The sequence below is a fragment of the Crassostrea angulata genome, chromosome 1, assembly GCF_025612915.1.
Source record: "Crassostrea angulata isolate pt1a10 chromosome 1, ASM2561291v2, whole genome shotgun sequence".
Classification (NCBI taxonomy): Eukaryota; Metazoa; Mollusca; class Bivalvia; order Ostreida; family Ostreidae; genus Magallana; species Magallana angulata.
Window position 1 is genome coordinate 26,668,456 of NC_069111.1, and position 23,719 is coordinate 26,692,174.

At 32.4% G+C, this 23,719-nt stretch overlaps 1 protein-coding gene across 6 annotated transcripts in view; it reads right to left on the bottom strand.

Annotated features, from left to right (window-relative positions):
• Window positions 1–11,029, bottom strand: part of LOC128162792 (kinesin-like protein KIF13B) — an 87,721-nt gene extending 76,692 nt beyond the window's left edge. For 2 of the 6 annotated variants that reach the window (XM_052826182.1, XM_052826189.1), the window contains exons 1-2: window positions 10,774–11,029; window positions 4,894–4,963 (exon numbers count right to left, since the gene is read on the bottom strand). In XM_052826182.1, the coding sequence (XP_052682142.1) occupies window positions 4,894–4,963; window positions 10,774–10,828 (125 nt within the window). In that variant the 5' untranslated portion in view covers window positions 10,829–11,029. The remainder of the gene's footprint in view (window positions 1–4,893; window positions 4,964–10,773) is intronic. The other 4 variants (XM_052826196.1, XM_052826176.1, XM_052826216.1 and 1 more) reach the window with 2 other exon arrangements.
• Between the last annotated feature and the right edge of the window lie 12,690 nt (window positions 11,030–23,719).

The following is a 23,719-nucleotide window of genomic DNA, read 5'->3' on the forward strand; positions in this document are numbered from 1 at the left end:
CGCTTCTCATTACAAATATTAGATGGATAACTGATACATAACAAAGAACACAATATTGAAGAGAACTTTCAATATATTGCAGTGATGGTGAGTATTTTGGGATAAACAGCGATTCATACTAACTTTACACAATGTATTATTGTGCAATATTACCTAAACCCTCTCAGACTGATTACACAAACTATAGAATATAGCAGATGTCTGATTCTGCATTATAGAATTCAATCTGTCTTTTTAAGCTGATATACGCATGTAACATAAGTACATGCGCACACATCATCATGAGATAACAGTTCGATATTACTGTTCAAAGTGTAAAGGAGAGAGAAGAGGGGTGGGGAGAACAATTTTTGCAAAAAAAGGGGACATTTTTTACAACAAAAATATCACTGGTTTTAATCAACAATATATTTACCGGTAATTTAACCATGCACCAAGCTTCATGTAAGAATTTGATGATTCAAGTAAATGAAATTCATCTTTTACATCTAAAATCATAAATTCAGAGTACCTAACAAATATCGATCTCTAGCATTTCAAACCATCAAGGGTTTTTTTGGCATCCTTAAAAATTGATTGCAAATTTCAACATCCTTGAAAATTGATTTCAAATCCTTGGTGATGCATTTGACAAATCAAATAAAAAATCCATGTGAATTTCAGACATCTCTGTTGCATAATTTTTCCAATACTATTTCACTTTTTCCTTAATTTTTTTCCCCTCACATTTTTTAAGCTTCTGAAACTTACTGTAGCATGCTCATGTGCATTTAAATTTGTAAAGCTAATAAAATACCAGCATACTAGTATGCATTTCTTTCATTGCAGATGTCACGGATCTCCTAAATTCATAGAGTGGCTTAATGGTAAGGTGGTATATGGGAAACCTTGGGATATATAATAATATAACATGAATGAAAGAACATCTTTATAACCAAACAAATAATCACCGTTCTAAAATAATCAAAGTTTACATTATCTGAACATTAAATTAAGCATTGAATCATTATTTTTTGAAAGATGTGGTCTCATAACTGCAACGGTGCGTGCATACAAATTGAATAACGCGCGCTAGCGCGTTATGAAAATTTGTTTGCACACACCGTTGCAGTTATGAGACCACATCTTTCAAAAAATAATGATTCAATGCTTATATTTACATTTTTTAACATTTGTTCTCTTTTTGCAAATATGATTTATTTTTAAAAATCTCAGCCTTATTCAACGTGTAATGCGCAATTAACGGAAGAGCCTTTGGAACAGCCGAATTATGCTGACAAAAATAGTGCACAGCATTTTGAATTCTTAAAACACAATTTTATTTTTCATTCTGTAATTTAATGAATCTATTTTTGGTATACTAAGAAGTTAATCAATTAAATTCATATAAATCTTAAAAAAATATTTTCATCTATGAATTATTAATCAGCCAAAGTATAATATCAGGTCGTGATCCGGTTTGGAGTCGGGAGGAGAGTCTGTCATGTTCTGATGGAGGACTGAATGTATTCATCATACACACCAGATTTGGTGATTGGGTCTTCTGTGTTATGCGTAAATATCATTCAAATCTATCAATGCAATTTAAAAGGGGGAAAGAAAGTGAATGTATATATTGTACCGTAAGCTACAATTTTTATTATGGTTATGAAATTGTAAAAGCCCCAGTGGGTTTTAAACTCATGAACTGTAAAAGATCAGTATCTGATGTTTTCACCTATTGAGAAAGTATGTCAAAATATAGAGGCTTCCCATACCTCATTATTTTATTTCTTTTTCATAAGAAACTAGGGAACCTTTGCCCCCTTGTCCATTGAGCTTAATACACCCACACCCATTTCAATAAAATACAATAAAATAAAAAATGTTATGTCTGAATCTGCATCCCTTTATCATTTCACAGAGATATGATGCATAGATTAAATCGACAGTCTTATTGTTTTGTACACGTAAGTCCAAGGACCAGTTATATACACAATAAAGATCAGTGACCCCATTCTAATCCATCATCCAGTCAAACTTATTCAATTGATAACAAAGAATAAAACTCATTCTTCTGTCAATATAAACTCAATCAACAAATCTTTATAAAATAGGGGAGGGGGATTGTTTTTTCTTTTATTCTGATAATAACACTTGATCATAGAGAAGTCTCTTCAAATGATAGAGCTGAATAAATAGTATTCATTATAGTTTCTTTCAAAAAAAAGTTTGGTAGTCATGACCCGAACTTGACGTATTTATGTACTACAGTGTTTACAGGTATTTTTAAATATTATGTGCAATGATTGGTAGACTAAACATGTAAAATAACTGCTTCACAATCAAAGTTTTTGCCACTAGATTAGGAAATAGACCAGTGGCTAACATTGACCAGTCTTTTGCAGTTGTACATTTTACGATTGGCTTGACCAATAGGCTATAATTTACTGAATAGACAAAAGTAAATGTGCTTGCACATTATATACTTAGTCAAAACTGTTTTCTTTTCCAACCTGAACAAAAACAGGGTTGGTAGTATCAGGAAAAGATTTTGTTACATTAAAGTTACATTGTTGCTTTAATTCAAACTTCATCAATCAGATGGTCCCTTTGACACACACTTGATCCCCCCAGATTCATTTGTTCCAACTGCATGATGACATGAACATTTTTTTTTAGAATCACAACAATTCAACCAAAAATGAAATTTTCCAAATGTGAGTCCTAAAATGAACATCACTGGGGTCCTGATAAACTATCAAGGACCGGCTTATTGACTTAATCTTGGAATGGACTACAAAGGGGAAACACTTTATTTATTCCTCTTGGCCTTAGTCTGGTATGACTGCGATTCCATATATACTAGCTAACCTGGCTACCTGTAAACTGTATAATCTTATTTTGAGGGGAGAAAGGATGATGGTGTAAATATTTGTTGTTTTGATGAAGATGACGTGGGTATAACTGACTGATATATCTCCTTAGCTTCAATAACTTCTAGACGGTAATCAATATATACAACTTCAGCATGCATATGAACAAGGTTCCTTTTGATGAAGCCTGCTCTTATATAACACTAGCTAGCATACTTTACTGAATCTGCTGTATACATAGAGTTATACAGTATTCTGATGTTTAAGGATCTCATTAAGCTGACTGGATCTTTACATTAAATTCAACAGAAGCTCTAGTAAAGTCGAGAAGTGAAATCGATGTTGGAGCAGGATTTCATTGCAGCAGGCTGCACCAAGACTTCACACACATAAAATAGCCATTCTGATTCCATCAAAATCAATTGGTTAAAAAAACACAGACACGACACCACGATCTGGATTAAGCTTCATTTTTCACCACAGTACTTTTTTTTAAGACCACAGTAGGGAATAAGTGAGCTTAGCACTTGCATTAAGTTCATTTTCTTCCTCCTTATTGTAACAATTGTAATTTGATCAGAACAGGGAAATAAATGTATGAATTTCCACTTGGCATTTAGGTACATGTATATACTTTACAATCAGTAGTTATTTGGTATCATGATGAAGTTGAAGAGGACATCAAATGGTAGTCTATAGTTTAATTCTTCAAGATTTGATGACATGTTATCCACTTCATGCCTCCTCTACTGCTAAGCATTCCAAGAATAAGCAGTGTAATTTCATAGATTCAGACTATAATAATCCAGTAATGTTTGTAATTATCATTGAATACTGTTATATGAAAAAATGGTCAACAGAAGAAATCTGCAATATACCCCTCTCTGATGATGACTGATGACATGCACGTTACATGTACTGGTACAGTTTCGAGTCCTTGACATGAGGGCTAATAGTGTAATCATATGTACAAAGTTACATACATCCTTGCACTATAACCGCCAATAGTTTTATCTCAAGTCCCAGTCATTTACATGTGACTTCATTCATAACCAGACTTGAATATCAATGGCAAGCCGAGTTACCTAGCTACATTATATCTGTAATGATTCATAATCTACAAGTTCATCATTTGATGCATTAGGTCATCTATATAAAAAGATTAAAGTCTTTATGAATACATTTACATACACATACTTAACATTCCCCAAAGAAGAAGAAGAATATGTGGGCTTAAAAACTTGTTCCTACATATAATTCCAAAATCTAGCATGATTCTCACTATTGTCAGGTATCTATATATATAACCTTTTCCCATTTATGTGTGGATCTTTACAGGACCACTCAGCTTTTGCATACTTAACTCAATGTGGGTTTACGAGCAGCACAGGGTGAACTTACAGAGCACAGAAAATTAAAAGACACTTTGGACAACAGCAGTAACTGTATGCAAACAAGGCCATATATTAAAGCTACCGTTTTTTTCTTACTACTTTCATTGAAACTTAACAGTAGAGTTTAAAAAGCTTTTAAATGTATAACATTTACTAGTAGCTGCATGAGCATTGTAATTAGCTTTTTTTGGTGGAATGTGGCTTCTGCTATTAAAATCAAGTATATGGCCAAATGCTATGCAGAGTATAAATATATCAATTCATAGTTGTGCTAATTAAATCAAATCTAATATGCAAACTTAATGAAAATCCAAATTCCGCAAAATATTGTACAAGCTAAATATGTTTACAGTATACTTGACTGTTGACAATGAACAATTCCTCTTGGTCGAGCAACATGTATCAAAAGGTTAAGATAAACTTCTACCCGGTACATTGTCCAAACAAATATGAGTTCAGAGTAAGAAACCACATACATGGTAGATGCCTAGAACTGTTTCCGGCTTAATGGGCCACAAACAAGAATTAAGCTGCAATCGGGGTTCTCTCTAATTTTTATCAATTAACTCCCTGAGCTAATGTACCTGCATCTGCAGTATAGTGATAGATCGCATTGAGATGGCTATAATTGTCTGTAAATATACCTGCTTGGATGATAAAGCACCGTTTGGTTGTCCTCCATATCCACAACTACTTTGGTCGACATATCAATTTCTGAAATAAAAATTAACCAACATATGCATTCATGAACCAAGAAGTGAAATCTGCTTATACAGTGTACATGTATGAACACCCATATACAGTACAGCTCACGAGTATCCCGACAAAAACACCGACCACCGTGTTTGAAAGTCCACGCTGAGCGTGGAAGTGTCGGTACCTTTGATCTATTGTTCTCTGTTACGGCCACAGAACGAGAAAAAACACGGTGTGACACGGTGCAACGCGATGCAACACGGACAGTTACATGGTGTAACACTCGGTATTTACCTGTGAAAAAAGGAGGATTTAGGAATAAAATTTATAAAGAATAAAATATTTATTGATGTACGTAAGAGAATGAAAGAAAAAGACGAAGAAATAGAAATAAATAAAATTTTTATGCACGCAATTTTCAGACGTATGCGATTGACACGGTTGATTTTTGTTAATATCAAAAATCGATATCGCCCACATAAAGGTTTGATCAATTAAAACACTAATACTTTCTTTTCCTTTTTAAAATTCAAATAAACGGTTCTATAAGTTTTTGTTACAGTCCGTTTTTAAACGTAGAAGTAATCGCACTTACTGTAGTTTGGCAGTTTCAATAGTGCATAGAACCGTAACTGTGATCTTTTCTCACTTATACTCTATTCAACGATAACAAATCTAACGGATTGTTGAAAACAAATGCACTTTCTCTAAATAATATAATTATACAGCTTTATATCTAATATATTTTCAAATTTTCTTTCGTTTATACATATGTGTGATGAACTTGTCCATGTAGTACCGCACGGTACATATTCATAGCGCTAAAAATCCGTGGATCGGTTCTTGAAAATTTTTTATTTTATCTTTATAGCAATTTGAGTTTAGAAATTATTTGTGTTCCAAGAAACTACTCAGTATTGCAATAATTACTGTTTGATTGTTTAATGATCGTCATATAAGAGAGAGAGAGAGAATACCAGTATGAGTTTGATTTAAGTACATTTTACTTGTAATTCAGTGTAATAAGTTCGATTTATAGTTTCCATTATATTGAACCCTTTTCCCTGAAATTGCGTTAGAATATATGCAGTCAGGGTCCACGTGCTATCCCTGTCAATCAAATCAGCCCGCGAGATAGACCACATGCTCCTTCCATGATATGGAAAAAATGTCGTTCTCTTGTTTTTCTAAGTCCGCAAAATAGAAAAATGTTTAACAATGACGTATTCAGTGTTTGAAATGTTTAGTTTCTTCATTCTTATACTGCATGCATGAGGGTTGGAATATTACGTTGTAAAATCTCTCTCCCTCTCTCTCTCTCTCTCTCTCTCTCTCTCTCTCTCTCTCTCTCTCTCTCTCTGTACTTTTGTGCAACTTTTTTTGAATTATAAGAGTTCTATTTGTATGAATTTAATTCATTTATTTTAGATCCATGGTTTTAATAACGATTTCAACACAATGACTAAAAGTTTGTAAAGTTCACGATGTAATAAGGTTTTTCGTTAAAATTTCGACGCTATTTCACATCAATAAAGTTGTGTTTATTATAAATGCTTGCAAAAAGTTACTGGTATTATCTCATTCATCTTTTTATTCAATCAGGTTTTTTTGTACATACATGTATGTGTACCCGGTAAATAATTTCTTATCGCAAGTTAATACTTTGTGAAATTCCTGCATTTATAGAGTTGCTGAATTGTTCCCCGGATCCACGCGCCGATAGTCTTACGTGTAGTTGTTTGTGTACATATCTACAAACAATTTTTTTGTTTGTTAGAGATTAGGAAAAATCATTGAACTAACAAAGTAGAAGTTATATATATTCAGACCATACACACGACGGGTTATGATGAGTTACCAAACAGGTGTTCGCGGAAAGGTGTGAATAACGGCATCTCGAGTACACCTGTTCAGACGTCTAAATATACACACAGTTGTAAATTTCAATGACACCTAACAAGACAGACAATAACACCTGTTGTGTATAGAACCCAAGATGAAAGACAATGCTGTGTATCTGATCAGCTTCCGTACATCGCACGAGTGATTTTTTCATGTGAAATCACGAGGCCATTACGAGCTATACGGAAATAAAGTTGAAAATTATTTTATGATATGCGGGTATATTTTTAATACGTGTACAATGCTTGAATATAATTTAAAAAGAGTTTGTACATGTATTTATCTATAATCTATAATATAAAAGTGATTTTTTGTTTGTTTATTTATTGCTACATAAATAGCTGAAGTCCAAATTATTCGAGTCACCGGTAATATGGGGTTGTTATTTACTACAGCACATCAACAGCACATGTTTTTAGAAAAACATGATCTGAAATGTTTTCATTTCTCATTTTCAATTGGTTTAAAGTAAGGCTGTAAATTAATTAATAAATCAGAAAGTGTTTACAGATAACAGAAATAAGATGTTTAAGCTCCCGACATTTTAATAGGATCGTCAGTTACAACATCACGTGTGTTTAGAGAAAAAAAAACAAGATGAATTAAATTGATTGGAATTTTGATTATATATTTATTTAATTGATTATTAAATATTTTTGGTGAATTTATTTCAATTTATTTAAGAACAAATGAATTAAAAGGTATCCATTTACGTCGAGTTTTCAGATCACACAAAATTAACTTCACGTTGGCAGCCTCGACAATTTTCTGGGTCCGTGCAACTTTAGTCGACATTCTTTTTCTTTTAATATGAAAAGGATATATATGTTTCAACCCTTGTTAAGCAATAATTTCTTTATTTCCAAACATTCGCTATTTCTATCAACGTCTCAGGTAACGATATCCACGGAGTAACACAGTGGCCACGGAGTTACACGGGCGGCCACGGTGCGACACGGTGCTTTTTCTTGAATTTTCCAATACACATACACGGTGTCACACCGTGTGCACGGTGCGACACAGACCGTTTTCCACCATGTTTTTTACACGGTGGGTGTCGGGATACTCGTGAGCTGTACTGTAACATAAGATAATATCAAAATCACAAGACAATGGACCTATACTATAAAAGATGATTTATAATTCTGCCAGATGATGAAATTTATCCATATTTGATTTAGGGTTAGTTAAAATTTAAAAAGTTAAAAATAGAATCAAAGTTTAAAAAAAAAACCACCCTATATTATTATATATTGATCATGACATCATTCTTTTATAGGTTAGGTGGAGGGTCGGGTGGGGTGGGGGGGGGGGGGTAATAATTCCTCCTTTGTTCCGTATATGTTTACAGGTGAAAATCTACACTCTTACAGTATACATATCAAATCAAATGACATTACTGGTACAATATACAATCTCAAATCCTTAAAATTCTGTTCTATTGCTATTTAATACCAAAGCTTGAAGCCAACTAATGCTTAACACATGGGTTCTGTGTTATAACTAATTGATGTCAAGTATAACAAGAGGAAAAATGTTAAAGTGTATCCTTTCTTTGTGTGAATGGGAGCGATTTGCATAATAAAAACAAACCTCAGTTCTTGAAGATATGTACTGGTACATTTAACAAACCTTGCAATATTGCACTTCTATGAGAATAAACTAAACTTTCAAGAGTTCTATCCCTGTTTGTTTTTCAATAGTAATAAAATACGATTATAATCTAATTATTATTTAACATTTCAAAATACAAGGTTATTTACTTATTTATTTACTTAGTGTTAATTTTTTCATATAGAACTATTGAACTTTATGGGTTATTTATTTAATAATATATTAATGTCATATCTGATTATATAAATATGTCATATTTCATGGTATTGGATTGAAGATCGAATCATCGTGAGTGAAACTTACAAGAACTGCATATATCATATACCTACTGTCCTAGTACTGTATCAGCCCTGATACACATGTTTTGGACTTGGTGAGACAGCAACCAAAAGCTAGGGCTGTAACGCCCTCCGGGCTGATATATCTCTGTCTCAATCCGTTGACAGGGGATGTATATATTGCCCTCCAATTTAAAATCGCTAATTCCGAAATATCTCTGCTTTGATTACAACTAGTTTGTGAAGTAACAATTCAATAACAAAAAAAGTAATGTTAAGCATCACCTTACTCGTCTAAATACTTTTATTTTGTTGCTGATCGAAAATTGAATAATAATAATTCAAAAATAGCGCTAAAGAGTGATATGTATCGAAGTAAGGGGTGGTTACCTACACTACGGTTGTGAATTTAGAACAATAGCACGCTTTACTAAATATCAATCAACATTTAAATTATGGAGGATGTAGAGAAGGATGGAACGAGACTAAATCGTAGATAACCAGAGTTTAGATTGTAAAAATTAAGTGGTTAAAGTAATGGACTCGCTTATAAACATTCTCGAAGAACTTGCTATAATAGTATGAATTTTTACGAATGAAATCTGACAGGAAACTTACGAAATCCAACTGAAAAAATTTGACTCATTATGAAGTTGCCTAGGATGAAAGTTTCTCTCTTGATAATTTTGAATTCTAGAAGATTTTAGTGCTTTATCTCAATCGACAGACTCCCTTCCCCTGTATATGGTTCAGAGCACTTACTTGTTTACCATTAGGCTATTGTGGTTGAGAATATGTCCAAAATACATGTTAATGATAAATGATATTTTACAATTTACACCATCAAGAGAAACATGTAGCTGACAATATGGATGACACCCTATTTTTCTTAAAAACACTTAAAATGTTCCGAACATTTACCATGTATAAAAGTGAGTACTAGATATCAATTCATATCACCAGAGACATAAATAAAAGAGATTGGCAACTGATCGAAATCTCGCAGTCCCTATTGTAAAGTATTCCCAATTTAAATCAGTATATCTTTCTAATAAACAAATACATCAAATTATAAACAGCTAAATCCTACCAAAACATTCAAAATATTATATTTTCATGAGTTTATGTCTTATAAGCAATATTAAAAGAGGAGTTTTAGGTGGCAATTGTCCACCCGTCGTCTGAGATTTCGCTGATGTTTTATAGCTGACCTATATATATTTCCCATATATTTATTTTTGTTTCAAAAATGTCTAAATCCTAAATGCAAATTTTTCATAAAAACAACATACTTTTGGTTTAAGATCAATATATCAATTTACTAATATTTACAGCATTTTGGTCCTGTAACATTTTTCAACAACAAAACACGCTAATGGCAGAGTTGCCAATCTCTGTTATTATGTCCATGATATCACATTGACAATTTCATGACACATGTACAATTGCAACATGCTGAAGATTGTACATGTACAAACAGCGAGTAAACGCAGTTTCAGCTCACATGGAGTGAAAAAACTTGTTTAGTAGAGAAATATTTTTTTAAAAAGAACACTAGATACAAATTTGTTGTATTTATTTTCAATGAAAAACTGGGGGTGAGACATGCATTGTTTTGAACTAACACCCTACCCCCCCCCCCCCCCCACCCTTTGCATCAGACCATCAGGTTTTCTCTCAATTATAGGTACTATATTTTGAATCAAATGTTTTTATACAGATCTATAAAACTTAATCTTTTTTCCACCCCTAGACCACGGAACAAAAATGCGGGGGCGTGTCTTACTTTCGAGTGTCTGGGGACAACCTCGTGTTACAGGGGTAAAATGTAAGGTTATGACATGTCTCTTTCACCTTCTTCGATTTTGGACACAATATTGAGCTACTTTCGAATGGTATTATTAGTATATAAATATTCAACAAAGGGTATGAACCCTGCTTTGAGAAAATCTTGGTTTCATAAAATGAATCGCATTAAAATGTGCATTGTTGATGTCAACATTTATAAACAAATTTATAAATATCGCCCGATACCTCGCCTGTTCATTGGCCTGACTCTCACGGCCACTCGAACTTTTTCAGTCGACATCTTGACGATTATCCCTGCACAAGATATCCTCCTGTAAACACAAATCTAATTCACAACCATTTTTATACACATGATGTTAGTCCGGATTTACTTCGATACCACTTTTCGACAGCTACTCGCCATCATATTATGTTAATCCGGGCACTTTCTATAATATCACTTCCGTTTAAATCACAAACAGGGGGGTTTTGTCAAAATGAAATGTTCGCGCGGTGTTTGTTTGGTCATTTTTTGCAAGCACACTGTTTAAAAAAAAAAGAGAGAGAAGAAATACTAATCCCATGTATTTCCCCCTCCTGAGCTGAGAGAACTCTGACTCATAGTTATTGTATAAATGAGAATACACAACCAAAATCAATACACTGATAAATGCAGTGGCGGATCTAGGGGGCGCGCGCAGTACCCAAACCGACAATCAAAAGATAAATCATAATTTCAATTCATTAAGCACCTGACGTTTAAATGTTTTTTTTTAAGATATGATAAATACTACAGGAATTTTCTTACTGTAAAAAGAAATAATTCTAACGTCAGGTGCCTGTATTTCAGCTGAACATGATTCAATGATTATTTCAAACTAAGTATTGTAAAAACTTTCAAACGGATTCTATCTAATTTCTGTGACTTTCACAGTTTTATAGATTCCCCTATATTAATAAGTAGTAATTTGCAAGGTTGGAAAGGTAATATTTAGTTGCGTATTAATCATATTTTATAAGCTACATTTGCCATGTCCTTTGGATATATATACGAATTCTGCCATTATAAAGTTTCCCGTCAAAAGTAAAAACTGTCTGTTTCGTAAATGCATGCAAAACTATATAGTATAACATAAACACTACCACAGAATACCCTGATTGTTATTTAAATCTATTAAACTCATTGTAATTTATGCCCATTTATAAGATGATAAGGGGAGGATGTACATGTATATACAAAAAAATAAAAGGGTATGTTTTGCTGGAATCGTAACACAAACCTTAAGATATGATATTCTTATCTAAACTAATATATTTTATATATAATATAATTAATTTCATATTTTTTTATATATATCCATATTGCTTTGAAAAATGGCATTAAAAACTTCACTAGGGACATGACAAAACATGATAACAAAAAATAAATATACTGTAGTAGGAAAGGAGGTATGAAAACATATGGCTGAACCGGGAATCGAACTCAGGACCCCTGCAACTCTAGTCATGAGCTCTACCATTGTTCAAAACTTATGATATAGTCTTGCCAGTCAGTAGAAATTCCATCAAATTTTTCTTATTCTTTTTCTTTCAAAATTCTGTCTTTTCTTTCAAAGGGGGGATTATCAGAATGTGGTCTTTGAGAAACATGCACGAAGCATCGTTTTTGAAAGTGGGGGTGGGAAAATCTTGACAAGCAAAAAAAAAAAGGTTTCTTTACAAAATCCCGAAAATCCTAATCCGTGGGGATTGGGTGGGGGGTGTGGCCGGGGGTGTGGCGGGGGGGGGGTATACCTATAACTTCAATTTTACTATTTATTTCCTTATTTTAATTCAATTTTTTAGAGATCCCAAAAAGTGGGGGGGGGGGGGAACTCCATGTTAATTCAATTTTTGTAGGTAGATTTAAGAAAAATCTTTGCTGCGCAAAATGTGTGTGTGTGGGGGGGGGGGGGGGGGCAGGCCCTACTATCGAACCGATTTATCCTGGGGTCTCGCGAATCAAAACCTGATGCCGTTTTACTGGGCGTTTCCATAAACCTTTTTGATTTATTTAACTCGTCGGCTTTACAAGAGTTGAATACATTTCTTTGAGAACTTTGAGGCGTTTCGGGAACGTATTCCGGGTCTTCTATAAAAGGTTTACTACTCATTTTTGCTTCATCAAAATGAACAGACGGTTTATTGTCGGATTTTCGTGAATACCGTTTCAAAATATCGTCTTCCTTTTCTGGGAGATGTCTCTCCAAGTCACTTGCAAACATTTTCAAAATGAAATACACATGCAAAAGAAAAACTCATGAAACAAATTGAAAAATTGAAAGTGATTCAAATCATGGCCATGCGGAACCAATGTAGAAGTTTGATCTTTTTCAATACTGTATATGATATATTTTGACTTCGCGTTGTGTTTTTACAAAGGACTATATATGATAAGGGCCTAAAATGGCCCCTTAAAATGAACATCATCATTTTAATATCATTCTTTGTTTTCTTAGTACAGATATGTATGTGATGTGTTTGCATAATATTCATTTTGGTTCAAGTGCTCACAATTTAGAAATATGACATTGTAAAGACAACCTTTTCCCGCCATTTTTGCATTTTTAGCGTAAAACAGCTTGTTTTCAAGCAGTTTTTCCTTCCGAAAACATAGAGCGCATTTTTGAACAAATAAAATATTTTAATCAGAGATGTATCTAGCCAAGATTAATACGTGACAAAAAAATTTTCCTTGTTCAAGCATGCGCTCTATATTTTCCATTCGTAAATAGATAAGAAAAATGTCAATTTTTGGCTGATTTTGATTGAATTATAGAAATGGCGTCACTTCTGACGTCATATACTGCCAGTAAGTGCAAATAAATCAAATAAATAGATGAAAAATATATTTTATAACGACTCTTCTAAAAAATTAGTTAACATTTTATTGTACCCGAAACACTTTAAAAATGGCGAATTATGGGGGCCAAAATCAACTCTTATCATATATAGTTCTTTCACCCAGATAATTTTGAGTTCGCCTGGTAAGGCTATTAAAAAGAAGAAAAACAGAAGAATTTGATAATTTGAAAATATAATCTATTCGTAATTAAGTAATAGTTAATTACGATGAGTAGCTAGCCGGTGTGCCTTGGTGACCAAAATAAATAACGAAAAATTAAAGAACAAAAATAATCTCCCAAAATAAGATGTAAAGAATTTGAGTCAACTTAGAAATGATAAAGGGGGTGACTTCGTACTTTGATCCATGGTTTAAGGTATCACACCGGTAATTGTTTTCACTATATAACACTATAGAGGGGAAAAATTCTTAAAAATCAGTTTGTATTTTTCATGACCAAATATTCGGAGGAAATGTTATTTGTTACCTATCTCATGAGCTAACACCATAAAAAGGGCAAGCGATACTGCATTTTCTCAAAATATCTAGCTCCAAACAGGTCTACCCTCAAAACCACGTGTTTTCCATTTGTATGTAAACAGACTGCACACTCCCCAGGAAGCTGGCTGCTGCATGTACCCTGAAAGAAGTAGTCCCTGTGAAAAAAGATCATCACCTAACAAAATACATGAAATATCCTACTCAGTGGTACAAAAAATTTTAAAACTGAGTAAAGGAAAATGTAAAAATTCAGTCAAGGAAAAAAATAATTCTGAAGTATATATGGAACTACAATTAAGTTCATTTTGATTGGCCGATTACCGGTGTGATACCTTGATTCAGTGGAGAATCCCCGAGCACGAATGTACTCGGGTTTATTGACTTGTTAAACAATACTAAACACTTTTAAGGTGGAATAACACACGTGGAAAAAGTCACTCAAATTAACAGCAAGTTATTTGATTATGAAAGATATAATGATTGATAAACTGTGCATATGTCAAATAAGCGAAAAATTTGCAGTTTGGGGATATACATGTAAAATGAATATCTAAAATACTCGATTCAGAAAGTTGAAACAATTAGTGGTCAGCCATTTTATGATGATGTGTTATTCCACCTTAATTAACAGAATTGGCCAATAAGAATTTACGTTTTATCATACATGAAATAGAAAATTGATAACGAACCCGATGAATTTGGAAATAATTTTGAGTAGGTACTACTGCAATACTAACATTTCTATACATAATATTGTTTTATACAAATCATGCATGTCTAATAGGCTCCTTAATGGTAGTAATTAAGTTGAACAATAATTTTTTTTAACAAATGTATCAATAATACCGTGGCTCTCTAATTTTTCACTTCATCCTCTCAATATAGTTACTGCCGGTATCAATTTGTTTTTGCTTTCTCAGTAATGATCAACTTAATTTTCGCTTATGCGCCATAATATTGGTCTCATTGTTAATTTGGTAGGGCGGACAAATAAATAGATGTTTTTTTTAAATTAATACGGGGTGTACAACATTGCAATTAAAACAAATTTATTAAAATTGATTAATCGATCTTAAAATCATTTAAACAATATTTAACGCACCAATCATTTTATAAATATTTTGGTAAGCATGATTTTTGACCATTTTTTCATAAAAATCAGGCTAAATTTTAATTAATATCGAGCGCAGCGAGAGGCGGGCGAAGCGAGGCTTAATGGTAACAGGTATATTATTCTTTATTTGCTCAAGATATACATCTTATGACATTATGGAAAATATATATCATTGTGGTTATTAAAAGCTAAGTGGAGATATTTCCCCAAATTACACAATTCTTTATAAATATTTTTGGACAATTGATATTAATTGTATAAATTCATAAATAGAGGATTTTTCCCAATAATATTTCATAATATATTTTAATCTTAATTCTTTACACAGAGGACACTTTTATAATAAGACAAAATGGAACTCATCTTCAATATCTGATCAACAAAGTTTATAAAGACTATTTTGTTTTGTAACATTTGTTTATATATATATATATATATATATATATATATATATATATATATATATATATATATATATATATATATATATATATATATATATATATATATATATAAAAACGAATAAGTCCTTGGTATAGGTAACGATATAGAAAAATGTTTTCAGTAGACGATAACACAATAATCCATTTCTTTCAAATTTAATCCAGAGCGCTTTCGCCTGATCGGCTCTTCAGTGGATTTCAAATTATAACAGAAATAACAAACGTTGACGTCGTTATTATGACGTCATAAAGTAGACAACGTCACGAACAGTGTAAACAATATTTGGAGATGGCGGCAAATATTTTTTACAAACACATGTAAACGTAATAAAATATGTACAAATGATATTGTTTTAAAATAAGAGGTTATTGAAATGAAAGCTAAATAAAATCAATGCAGTATAAATAATGCAATTATCGATTAAGTTTAGGTTTAAATTTTTTTATGAAATATTGTTCTTTTGCAAGTCGCAGCTGATCACTTTCCTCGCGGACTTTGTAAAATGGAAATATATATATATATATATATTTATCACATGTTTATCCTAATATGCGGTGGATATCACTCATGGGATAAATTTTTGATATTCCACTGTGTGTTCTTACGCCACGTGACGTCATAGTTAATCATTACGTAGGTTTAGACGGTTGATTGACGTAGAATGAAAAAGTAAATAATTAGTTCAGTTGAGGGGTGTTGAGATATAAATTTTAAACATTTAATGTTGTTTCAGTTATTTGTCATGAATTCATAAAAAAAATGTTCGAAAATGAATGTATGTTTGTTATACTTTAAGGAACTTTTTTTCCATGCGTAACGTTGTTGACGTGTTGTAAATAATGTGTTGTGCGGCTCACAATCACAATTTTTACAGAAAAAGTTGGGATTAACAAAATACTTCGTAAAACATGTGATAAAAAGAATCTCTCATGATTTGCGATGGTATATGATTTTTATCCAACTCGTTGTGTGTTTTCTATCCCCTCGCCAAGGCTCGGGGATAGAAAACACACAACTCGTTGGATAAAAATCATATACCATCGCAAATCATGAGAGATCCTATATATATATATATATATATATATATATATATATATATATATATATATATATATATATATATATTGAAACACAATAAAATCCACAGTGGTCGGCGAGTTATAGATAAAAATTAAATAAGAAAACACGAAAAACGTTCAATATAGCTTAAGCGCTTTCATTTTAAAATCTTCAGAAGCTATATAATGGTAACATAGTAACGTGACGTCAAAAAACTTGAACGTTGAACGGCAATGTCTATTATGACGTCATAGCTAGATTTAGCGGAAAAAATATAATTTGCAACATAGTATATAACATACAATTCAATACATTGTTATTACAGACAGTTCAATTTGGGTTTAAAAATACGGATGAACTGTTTTTCTTTTTCTCTTCTTTGCACATTACTGGCACTCAACAGTTTGTAAAATGGAAAGATTTTAAACTGTTTATTGCCGCAAGTGTCCAAATGCTCACTTAACGGTATCTGTCGATATCCCGGGGTGTTTATGTGTTGTTTGTGTACACGCACACGGGCCCGAAGTGGATTGCTTGTTTCCCCAATATAGTACTCGTTGCAGCCTGGACATGTTATAACATATAATACATTCTTAGTGTCACATGACATGTCCGTCTTTACGATGAATTCTTTTCCGTTGAAGTCGTACTTAGATCCCTCTGTAATATGGTCACAGGTCCCGCATCGTGGGTTTCTACACTTAGTAACTGTGTGTTTAGTATCAAAATGGGAAGTGCACAATATTCGTTTTAGATTTTTAGGCTGACGTCTGCTGTTAATGAAGTTCACATCTTTGTAAATTTCTTTCGTGGATTGGTCGTTGATGAGGATATTATTAAACTGATGAATTATTGGCGTAATGTTCATATTTCTTGGATTAAAAGTATGTACAAATGGAATAATATCAATGGTTTTTTCCGGATGTTTACTGGCTAATAATTCCGATCTATCACACGTCCTGGCTTTACGAATTCCGTCGTCAATGAGACCTTCGGGATAACCTTGGTTAGTGAGGTAATGTTTGAGTTCCCCGAGGCGTATGTCTTGGGTGTTTTCATCGCTCACAATGGTACAAATACGTCGAGCTAAATTATATGGAATAGCAGTTTTTGTATGATGAGGATGACACGAATTAAAATGAAGATATTGATGTGTGTCAGTTGTTTTGTAGTATATATCAGTAAAAAGTCTTGAATTCTTCTTTATAACCAGAACGTCCAAAAATGGTAATTTGGTGTCACTACTTTCTAAAGTAAATTTGATGTTGGGATCAAGGTTGTTCACAAGTTGATGAAATATCTTTAAATTTTCGTCACTATTATTCCATAAAATAAAGCAATCGTCTAAAAATCGTTTCCAACTAGATTTTTAAATAGATCTGGCTTCTTCTATGACGTCATAATAGACATTGCCGTTCAACGTTCAAGTTTTTTGACGTCACGTTACTATGTTACCATTATATAGCTTCTGAAGATTTTAAAATGAAAGCGCTTAACGAGGCTGGGTCTAATTAGTTCTGCCCTAGATTTTTTAATGAAATTTTTTACCTGAATTTCTACTGATATAGTTATTATTTTAAGATTAAAAAATAAGACATTTACCACACCGTTTGTTTAGGGGGTCATCTCAAAGTTTATTAATCTTTAACATAGGACCCTATGGGATTTCGCTTGAAATGTATCAATTTTGCACGTTTTTTTAAACTTCTGCCCTAGGGATTTCTTTTTCTGTTCTACATATTAAAGTTATTGCTAAAAGGCATCAAATGGTCAAATAAAAAAAACCTTTTACCTCCTGGTTTGTTCCAGGGGTCTTATCAAAGTTGATTTTTGTATGCCCAATTTCCCAGATTTGTAAGATAATGGCTATTTTTTATTTGACAAAGGCGAAAAAGGTGATCTTTATAGTATTATTAAAGCCTTCAGATATATTTAAGTAATAAAAAAATATATAACATCACATATTAAGGGTCATTTATATAAAATACATGGTTAATGTCTTGAAATATATGAATTAAGCTATATTTAGGCGGGTTAAGAAAACGTGACAGAGGGTTTGGCCTGCTGAACCCTCTTCACTTTTTCGACCCGAGCCCAAATATAGCTTATACTTCGAGACAGTTATGTTTATTCCACAATATAACATTAATTTTACGCATTAAACGAGCCATTTTCAACAAATTTCGCTGAATATCTGCAGATAAAACTATCACGCCATGGCGTCAAACAAGCAAAAAGATGACGTCACAATACAAATGAAACGCTGCGCGAAAGCGTGCGTACTCGTTCTGTACTCGGCCTCGTTAAGCTATATTGAACGTTTTTCGTGTTTTCTTATTTAATTTTTATCTATATATATATATATGTGTGTGTGTGTGTGTGTGTGTGTGTGTGTGTGTGTGTGTGTCTTATATTAATTATATAATTACTCATATTATACCTTGACTACAGGAGAGAACATAAACAGGCATTATGCCTGCTGTTCAATCCATTTCACTGTATCTATATACTTGAATAAAATACTTCTTAAATTAAAAATTAAACCATAAAAATCTGCGCTCGGCCAAACAGTCATACCGTTTACATATTATTCAGTTTTTTAGACTTTACATGAAATATCTAAATCTAGTGGTGCAGAAAAAGCTACAAGTCAACGTAAGTTATCTATTGATCACCAAGTCTGATGTGAGACACGAACGACAACTTTGGTAGAAAAAATTACACCGGGTTCGAAATACTCAAAATACTTTTCAGCAGACGATTTTTGTGTTATGACATTTATTTTAATATTTAACTAGTCATAGCAACAAATAACCGTTAGTGGAAATGAATTTGTTTCAACGTGAGTGAAACTTGTAACATATGTTAATTTACTGACTTGAAATTTGAAATTGAAACATGCACAATTGTAATATTATAGTATAAATGTAACAGAACTGTATGTGCACATTATCGAAAAAAATCAACACAATAACAAATTTGAATTTTTTTTCAGTTTTCTTTCTTGCTAGCTGTATGAAAATCATAGCTTTGGTAAGAATGTTGTTGTTTGCAATTAATCTACAACAATAATATTTAAAATATAATAATTAAACATGTCAAAAGCTGTCATGGTATAGTTTTCCGTTCTTTTATTTAAGGCATCAGATTCGCCATCTGAAGACAGAGGAAAATTGAGTATTGATAAAAAATACACGAAAAAATACTTCAGTAAGAAAAAAAACTACACTCGTTATTTCGCTCTTATATTATAAGTGCTATACATATAAGTGATTGTTGCACATGGCTTTCGTTTTGGAGTTTATGATTTTGTTAAAAAAAATAATTTTTGTTTTTGATGAATTTTTACAGAAAAAGGATATCTAATCTTTGACGGTTTAATCAAGGTTGTGGGTGACGCAAAATTATTTAAAATAGCATGCTTACCAAATACAACAGTCAAACACGAAGATGGTCGGCTATTTATTAAGGAATTCATTATTTCATGCAAACATTTCTTTCTGAGATGGGCACCTGATTCAAGAAATTATGATGCTGACAAGTTCTACACATTAGCTGGTAAGGTAAAATATGAATATAAATATAATGTAGTACAACAAATATAAGATTTAGTTTTTCTATGAAACCTGTATAGATGAATGCATATTTTTGGATATCGTCGGTACACTAATACGCGCCAGGCAGTGAAGACTTCTACAGATTTCTACCATGCTCGCTATCTTCATACTTATGAATCACAAAAGAAAGCATTTTATTGCTTAATAATAACAGTGTCAGAAAACAATATTTTTTGAACCATTTATGATTAATTCCAGTCAAAATGTATCACTCTTGATCGTATTTTGTATTTCAAATATTAGTTTTATTCGATCGGCCATTTGACAAACAGTTAATTAACTACAGTACTGAGATATTTCAGGGTCGTTAATGATGGCTTTTGCTGTCTTTGAGGGCAAGACAATTTAAAGAGTCGGAATTTAAACTTATACATGTACTACTGATATATTAAAAGACTTCTAGTACGAGTATGTCTTACATACCAGTGGAGTTTGGACTGATGCGTTTTCGTAATTCTAGAGGCCTCATACAATGACAACGAAAAAAGAGGGGAATACAGTGCAAAATGGGAATCCACTGCAGAAATGAAGGATATGCCAAATTATTTAAAGTCAGCGTTGGAGAGCAGAAATATTGTTGAGGATGTTACCACTGACAGTCAGTATCAGTTCAAAACGCTCTGCATTATCTCTTGCATGACCTTTTTCCCTATATTTGTCCTGATCTGTTGTAGAAGGTGAGGAAATATGTACATTCATGTGTTATTCAAATCCCTATTGAATGTACGTACATGTATTCAATAAAAATTTTTTATGTATACTGAATTTATATTGAAAACCCATTTATACTGATTACTGAAGAAAGAAGCACATTAATTGTGTTGCTGCAGCTCATCAGTCAGGTCAATAAGTTGATATGTTAGTACAAATGTACATGTATGTAGTTATAGACTCACATTGTCTTTATGCTTTGCTTCCTAACAATGAAATTAATTATTATTACATGTATTCTTTATGTGTGTGGATATTTAGTGGTATTTTCCTGTTATAATGTCAAAGACCATTGCCTATACAATTGAACTAGACAGATAATTTGCCTATACAGTTGAACTTAACGGATAATTTATACAAATGCACTCGTTGCTTTAATATAGTTTATGTAAACGTTGATTATAATTAAGTTATAACACAAAGATTTGTGTTGTAACACTACATTATTTACCAAATAACTACTAGTTATCATAAACTTGTTGTTTGCATATTCAAGTTACATTGAAAAACACTATGAATACTCTAAATGTTAAATGTTTTTATTTTCTCAGGGTTTAAAAGCTTTATGAATATGTATTTCATACTACATCGATGTGACCCAATTCCTGGGCGGTTTCTCTGTGAAAATGCAGTAGTTGCTCACCATGTAAGCAAAGGCCAGGTTGCTTTGTTATCCGACTTTTACAAACCCTCAGACGAGGAAGCATCACCAAAATGTATGTATGGATGTTCGACCTATCCATCTAAAACACTGGCCATAATTCATAAAAATTTTATCCATCTTATTTCACGTTTCAGGCCCAGATTACAAAGACAAAAGCAAATCCTACCTAATGGCAAGTTATTACGTTATCACAGTTTCCAAATTGTTTTTTTAAAATATTTTTTGCATGTATACATCTTCAGCCTAGTATTTTAAGACCATTACACCAAAAAGGCATGAATCGGACGTATTTAAAGAATTTGTAGTTGTAATTACGTTGTAAGTTTGTGACTCAAACTCGCACCCACTTTGAGGTTAGAAAAGACCACTACTGGCAATCAAAGTGCAGGTCTTGAACAATATAGTTTATAACTTTGATCTACGACGCAGATATATTTTAAAATAACTTTTGTGAAAGGCGCAGTGTCATACAGAGAATGGTTATATGGTGAGGGATATAATTAAAAGCTTTTATTGCTTTTTTTGTTTCCTTCATCACAAAATCTGGCCAAAAAACATGATAAATTCCAAGAGTCACGCATTTTAGTTTAAATGAAAGTCTACACCATGTATACTATCCCTTTATCAACAGCGTAGAGCTTTTGACAATAGCTTTGAAATGGATTTTGATTTACTATCTTTTATATGTATTCGCAAATGGTAATTCTTCAAAGACGTGTATTACATATTGCATCAAACTTGTTATTCTTATTTTGACTGGTACATCTTAATTCCAAGAAAAACCCAATAAACTTTCTTTAACGATGTAATTTTAAGCGTATACAAGAATGTGAAGTAACCACATTTTTATTTAACTAAACCGCAGTACTTTACATTTAATTTATTCCACACTGGTGAATGGCATATGAAAAACATAGACTTACACAGTAAGTTGTCTTTCAGAATCTTATAGAAGAGCCTTGAGACATGTATCCCAAGCTAAACCATAAAGAACCGAATTGCGCTCGTGTTCGATATATTTTTTGTAACAAAGGGTTTTGAACATTCTTCTTGGAATTTCCCATTGATTCGCTATTTTATTAATGACAAGTAATTTCCTAAATAAGACAAAACAAATGATTTGAAATGAAAATTGACATGTTGCTCGATCTGCAATAAACAGGTAAATATCGGTATCTCGAACTTGGGGGGGGGGGGGGGGGGGGGGGCTCATCAAAACTTCGAGATATCCAGGAGTTTGAGATATCCGAAGTGGCTTTCCAATTCTAAATCTGTGATGTTCTTATGTCAACACTTTCTTTAGTACCGGTATATACCGAACTTTTCTATCAATAAACAAATTATCAACCATTTGATTAGATAGTTTTAGTTTGTGTGTTTTATTTGTGAAATATAATCCATATTTGTAAAAGCAATCAAATTATAAAATCAATATTTCGTCAACAATACGACTTCCCATCCTCATCACTCTCGATGGTTCAGAACTTTGAATAGAAAGAAGCAGTTGCAATGTAATTTTTGAAATTCATCACATCGGAAACGAAAATTACGAATTTGAAAATTAAAAAAACCCATCAATAAATAATCTAGAATTAACAATTAACATATTTTTATATCATATGTGTTTGTGAAATAACGTATCTTATATTTATTCATTACGCTCAAAGCTTTAGTACTCATATTGGAAACAACCCGTGTATGATGAACCGGAAGTCACTTTACACGCTACGTGTTCAATACATGGACTGTTTCTGTTAAATTTGAATTATTTTTCTTTTAAATCTTCGTATCGCAATCATGCTTCATTGTTATTGGACCGCACATGAAAAAAGAAATAAGCTCGATTCCGTAATTAATCGTTTTTGTAAATTGACAATTATCAATTTTAGATCGATTCTCCGTACAAAGTGAGTTTTATTAAACACAATATCGGTAACCGTGGCTGTGTTTTTATCTGAATTTTATAAAAAGGGTACTTAATGTAAAAACACCCAAGCTATCGTCCTAATAAACTTACATCGTGCATGTACATAACAAGAGGCCCACAGGCCTTGACGGCTTCCTGAGTACCATAGTTTTTTTTAACCTACCACTCCTTATCTAAAATAATAGTAAAATGGCAGAATTTTAGTACTCTTTGAATTGGGAATAAGAAAAGAACATACTGATGGACACAGTCTTCAGTTCAGTTCGGTGTC